General features: G+C 40.6%; 1 protein-coding gene across 1 annotated transcript in view; it reads left to right on the forward strand.

The window, feature by feature from the left end:
* LOC311104994 (serine/threonine-protein phosphatase 2A 55 kDa regulatory subunit B beta isoform-like) overlaps window positions 1-3767 on the forward strand; it is a gene marked incomplete at both ends in the record, with an annotated part of 38357 nt that extends 34590 nt beyond the window's left edge. The window contains one exon of the mRNA XM_084146980.1: window positions 3754-3767. Coding sequence (XP_084003106.1) covers window positions 3754-3767 — 14 coding nt within the window. The remainder of the gene's footprint in view (window positions 1-3753) is intronic.
* Window positions 3768-6797: the final 3030 nt, after the last annotated feature.

The following is a 6797-nucleotide window of genomic DNA, read 5'->3' on the forward strand; positions in this document are numbered from 1 at the left end:
AAGTTCTCCCACTTAAAAAGATGAGAGAGGCCTGTAATTTTCATCATAGGTACACGTCAACTATGACAGACAAAATGAGAAAAAAAATCCAGAAAATCACATTGTAGGATTTTTAATGAATGTATTTGCAAATTATGGTGGAAAATAAGTATTTGGTCAATAACAAAAGTTTCTCAATACTTTGTTATATACCCTTTGTTGGCAATGACACAGGTCAAACGTTTTCTGTAAGTCTTCACAAGGTTTTCACACACTGTTGCTGGTATTTTGGCCCATTCCTCCATGCAGATCTCCTCTAGAGCAGTGATGTTTTGGGGCTGTCGCTGGGCAACACGGACATTCAACTCCCTCCAAAGATTTTCTATGGGGTTGAGATATGGAGACTGGCTAGGCCACTCCAGGACCTTGAAATGCTTCTTACGAAGCCACTCCTTCGTTGCCCGGGCGGTGTGTTTGGGATCATTGTCATGCTGAAAGACCCAGCCACGTTTCATCTTCAATGCCCTTGCTGATGGAAGGAGGTTTCACTCAAAATCTCACGATACATGGCCCCATTCATTCTTTCCTTTACACGGATCAGTCGTCCTGGTCCCTTTGCAGAAAAACAGCCCCAAAGCATGATGTTTCCACCCCCATGCTTCACAGTAGGTATGGTGTTCTTTGGATACAACTCAGCATTCTTTGAGTTTTTAACATTTTGGTTTCATCTGACCATATGACATTCTCCCAATCCTCTTCTGGATCATCCAAATGCACTCTAGCAAACTTCAGACGGGCCTGGACATGTACTGGCTTAAGCAGGGGGACACGTCTGGCACTGCAGGATTTGAGTCCCTGGCGGCGTAGTGTGTTACTGATGGTAGGCTTTGTTACTTTGGTCCCAGCTCTCTGCAGGTCATTCACTAGGTCCCCCTGTGTGGTTCTGGGATTTTTGCTCACCGTTCTTGTGATCATTTTGACCCCACGGGGAGCCCCAGATCGAGGGAGATTATCAGTGGTCTTGTATGTCTTCCATTTCCTAATAATTGCTCCCACAGTTGATTTCTTCAAACCAAGCTGCTTACCTATTGCAGATTCAGTCTTCCCAGCAGATAGACAGATATAAAGAGAGATACACAGAGACACAGAGAGATACACAGATATATATATATATATATATATATATATATATATATATAGAGAGAGAGAGAGAGAGAGAGAGAGAGAGAGATACACAGAGACACAGAGAGATACACAGATAGATAGATATATATATAGAGAGAGATACACAGAGAGACAGCGAGATACACAGATAGACAGATATAGAGAGAGATACAGAGAGACAGCAAGATACACAGATAGACAGATATAGAGAGAGATACAGAGAGATACACAGAGAGACAGAGAGATACACAGATATACAGATATATAGAGATATACAGCGAGATACATAGATAGATATAGAGAGAGATACAGAGAGACAGAGACAGAGATGCACAGAGAGACAGAGATACAGAGATACACAGAGAGACAGAGACATAGATACACAGATAGACATATATATATAGAGAGAGACAGAGATACACAGAGAGACAGAGATACACAGAGAGACAGAGATACACAGAAATACAGATATATAGAGAGATACAGAGAGATACACAGAGAGACAGAGACAGAGATACACAGAGAGACAGATATAGAGAGAGATACACAGATAGACATATATATATAGAGAGATACAGAGAGATACACAGAGAGACAGATATAGAGAGAGATACAGAAAGATACAGAGAGATACACAGAGAGACAGAGACATAAAGAGATACAGAGAGATACAGCAAGATACACAGATAGACAGATATAGAGAGAGATACAGCAAAATACACAGATAAACAGATAGAGAGAGAGACAGAGAGATACACAGATAGACAGATATACAGAGACAGAGAGAGATACAGAGAGATACAGCAAGACACAGAGATAGACAGATAGAGAGGGATACAGAGAGATACAGCAAGATACACAGATAGACATACAGATATAGAGAGCGACAGAGAGATACACAGATAGATATACAGAGAGACAGAGAGATACATAGAGATACACAGAGAGACAGAGAGATACACAGAGAGATACACAGAGAAACAGAGATACAGATATATACACAGATAGATATATATATAGAGAGAGAGATACGCAGAGAGACAGCGAGATACACAGATAGACAGATATAGAGAGAGATACAGAGAGATACACAGAGAGACAGAGACAGAGATACACAGATAGACAGATATATACACAGATAGATATATATAGAGAGAGAGATACACAGAGAGACAGCGAGATATACAGATAGACAGATATAGAGAGAGATACAGAGAGATACAACAAGATACACAGATAGACAGATATAGAGAGAGATACAGAGAGATACACAGAGACACAGAGACAGAGAGAGATACAGAGAGATACAGCAAGATACACAGACAGACAGATATAGAGAGAGACAGAGAGATACAGCAAGATACACAGATAGACAGATAGAGAGAGATACAGAGAGATACAGCAAGGTACACAGATAGACAGATAGAGAGAGATACAGCAAGATACACAGATAGACAGCGAGATACAGAGAGATACACTGAGAGACAGAGAGATACACATATAGACAGATATACAGAGAGACACACAGAGAGACAGAGAGAGACACAGAGAGACACAGAGAAACAGAGATAGAGAGAGATAGAGAGAGATACACGGAGAGACAGAGAGACACAGAGACAGAGATACTCCGATATACAGATATAGAGAGAGATACAGAGAGATACAGAAAGATACACGGAGAGACAGAGAGACACAGAGAGACAGAGATACGTAGAGATACAGATATAGACAGATATAGAGAGATACATAGAGATACACAGATAGACAGATATAGAGAGATACATAGAGATACACAGATAGACAGATATAGAGAGATACATAGAGATACACAGATAGACAGATATAGAGAGAGACACAGAGAGATACAGAAAGATACACGGAGAGACAGAGAGACACAGAGAGACAGAGACAGAGATACGTAGAGATACAGATATAGACAGATTTAGAGAGATACATAGAGATACACAGATAGACAGATATAGAGAGATACATAGAGATACACAGATAGACAGATATAGAGAGAGACACAGAGAGATACACAGATAGACAGATATAGAGAGAGACACAGAGAGATACACAGATAGACAGATATAGAGAGAGACACAGAGAGATTTACGGAGAGACAAAGAGCAACTCAGCCTCAACCCTATTAAAGAAGCAATCCTATCTGCAACATATACAATCCCAAACCGTTCTGTCCGGTCAGAAAAGCTGTTTTTCCCTCCCAGACATTTGGATAATAACTATGTCTACATCATGAGAGTGACTGTTTGTTTGTTCAACAACACTATGACAGGGCTACCACTTAACTCTTACTTACGGAGTTTGCTAACTTCCTTACTGAATGGGTTTGTGCTGACTTTGGAGTGTCACCCTTGGTAAACTCATAGAGTTAGGAGTAAATGATAGCCTTGCCAAACACACACAGATGCTCTATAGACAGACCAACAAACATTCAGGGGTCTTGTACAGATGTTTGTTTTGTTGCTTTGATTGGTTCCAAGTCTGTTTCAATCCACTCTTCCTGTTTTCATTCAAATACTCAATCACACTACCAGCTGTTATAGGTCTCTCTTTCTCTAACCCTCTCTCCCTCTTTCTCTCTCTCAGATCCATCAAACTAAGGAATGCAGCTGGACCACGCTGAACACACACACACACACACAAACACACTTGGGAGACATCTTTCTTCATCAGAATACTGATGTTTGGTTTGGGTTGGACAGTGGGTTTCGCTGAGGGCTCACACGAATAGCCAGACCAAACTCAAGATCATCTATAGTCTCCATCCATCTCTCTATCCATTTATATGTTCTATACCTCCACCCATCTATCTAATCCTTCTACCCCCCCTTACCCAACCCCAAAGAAAGAAAAAAACATATTGTAAAGTGGTTATCCCACTGGCTATAAGGTGAATGCACCAATTTGTAAGTCGCTCTGGATAAGAGCGTCTGCTAAATGACGTAAATGTAAATGTAAATGTATCCATTCACATTTTCTATACCTCCACCCATCTCTCTATCATTTACAGTGGGGAGAACAAGTATTTGATACACTGCCGATTTTGCAGGTTTTCCTACTTACAAAGCATGTAGAGGTCTGTAATTTTTATCATAGGTACACTTCAACTGTGAGAGACGGAATGAAAAAAAAAATCCAGAAAATCATATTGTATGATTTTTAAGTAATTAATTTGCATTTTATTGCATGACATAAGTATTTGATCACCTACCAACCAGTAAGAATTCCGGCTCTCACAGACCTGTTAGTTTTTCTTTAAGAAGCCTTCCTGTTCTCCACTCATTACTTGTATTAACTGCACCTGTTTGAACTCGTTACCTGTATAAAAGACACCTGTCCACACACTCAATCAATCAGACTCCAACCTCTCCACAATGGCCAAGACCAGAGAGCTGTGTAAGGACATCAGGGATACAATTGTAGACCTGCACAAGGCTGGGATGGGCTACAGGACAATAGGCAAGCAGCTTGGTGAGAAGGCAACAACTGTTGGCGCAATTATTAGAAAATGGAAGATGTTCAAGATGACGGTCAATCACCATCGGTCTGGGGCTCCATGCAAGATCTCACCTCGTGGGGCATCAATGATCATGAGGAAGGTGAGGGATCAGCCCAGAACTACACGGCAGGACCTGGTCAATGACCTGAAGAGAGCTGGGACCACAGTCTCAAAGAAAACCATTAGTAACACACTACGCCGTCATGGATTAAAATCCTGCAGCGCACGCAAGGTCCCCCTGCTCAAGCCAGCGCATGTCCAGGATAATCTGAAGTTTGCCAATGACCATCTGGATGATCCAGAGGAGGAATGGGAGAAGGTAATGTGGTCTGATGAGACAAAAATAGAGCTTTTTGGTCTAAACTCCACTCGCCGTGTTTGGAGGAAGAAGAAGGATGAGTACAACCCCAAGAACACCATCCCAACCGTGAAGCATGGAGGTGGAAACATCATTCTTTGGGGATGCTTTTCTGCAAAGGGGACAGGACGACTGCACCGTATTGAGGGGAGGATGGATAGGGCCATGTATCGCAAGATCTTGGCCAACAACCTCCTTCCCTCAGTAAGAGCATTGAAGATGGGTCGTGGCTGGGTCTTCCAGCATGACAACGACCCGAAACACACAGCCAGGGCAACTAAGGAGTGGCTCCGTAAGAAGCATCTCAAGGTCCTGGAGTGAGCTAGCCAGTCTCCAGACCTGAACCCAATAGAAAATCTTTGGAGGGTGCTGAAAGTCCGTATTGCCCAGCGACAGCCCCAAAACCTGAAGGATCTGGAGAAGGTCTGTATGGAGGAGTGGGCCAAAATCCCTGCTGCAGTGTGTGCAAACCTGGTCAAGACCTACAGGAAATGTATGATCTCTGTAATTGCAAACAAAGGTTTATGTACCAAATATTAAGTTATGCTTTTCTGATGTATCAAATACTTATGTCATGCAATAAAATGCAAATGAATTACTTAAAAATCATACAATGTGATTTTCTGGATTTTTGTTTTACATTCCGTCTCTCACAGTTGAAGTGTACCTATGATAAAAATTACAGACCTCTACATGCTTTGTAAGTAGGAAAACCTGCAAAATCGGCAGTGTATCAAATACTTGTTCTCCCCACTGTATATGTTCTACACCTCCACCTATCTCTCTATCCATTCATATTTTCTATAATTCCACCCATATTTTCTATCCGTCTATCTTGGTCAGATGGTAGTTTCTCCTGAGGGCTAGTTTCAGTTTCAAACACATAGCCATCGGCAACGATAATCATTTTCTAACATAAAATCTATATAATCAAATCTATATAATCAATTGAATACTCATCTTTAAAACAAAAACAATTTAGGTCAAAAGAGTTCATCTTAAAAAAGGAAATAGAGGAACTAACAGTACAGATAGATAGCAATAAAAACTGTAACATATAGGCACAGAATAATTTAGAGGAAAAACTAAAATAAATGGAGGAATTTATTCAAGAAAGATCAAGTATAATATACTATAAAAATAAAGCGAACTGGATGGAATATGGGGGAAAATGCACCAAATTATTTTTTGATCTTCAACATAGAAATTCTACCAAAAATAATTTATAGAAACTTGTTATCCATGATTCACCTAATGATATTTTGAAAGAGGAAGCAAAGTACTTTAAGCATATGTTTCATTTCAGTCTCCTCCATCTCCACTAACTGAAGTTAATTGTAAGGATTTTTTTCTATTAATAGTGTAAAATTAACAGCTATACAGTGAGGGAAAAAAGTATTTGATCCCCTGCTGATTTTGTACGTTTGCCCACTGACAAATAAATGATCAGTCTATAATTTCAATGGTAGGTTTATTTGAACAGTGAGAGACAGAATAACAACAAAAAATCCTCTCAATCAGAAAGATTTCTGGCTCCCAGGTGTCTTTTATACAGGTAACGAGCTGAGATTAGGAGCACACTCTAAAAGACACCTGTCCACAGAAGCAATCAATCAATCAGATTACAAACTCTCCACCATGGCCAAGACCAAAGAGCTCTCCAAGGATGTCAGGGACAAGATTGTAGACCTACACAAGGCTGGAATGGGCTACAAGACCATCGCCAAGCAGCTTGGTGAGAAGGTGACAACAGTTGGTGCGATTATTCGCAAA

This window comes from Coregonus lavaretus, assembly GCF_964263955.1.
Source record: "Coregonus lavaretus genome assembly, chromosome: 29".
Taxonomy (NCBI): Eukaryota; Metazoa; Chordata; class Actinopteri; order Salmoniformes; family Salmonidae; genus Coregonus; species Coregonus lavaretus.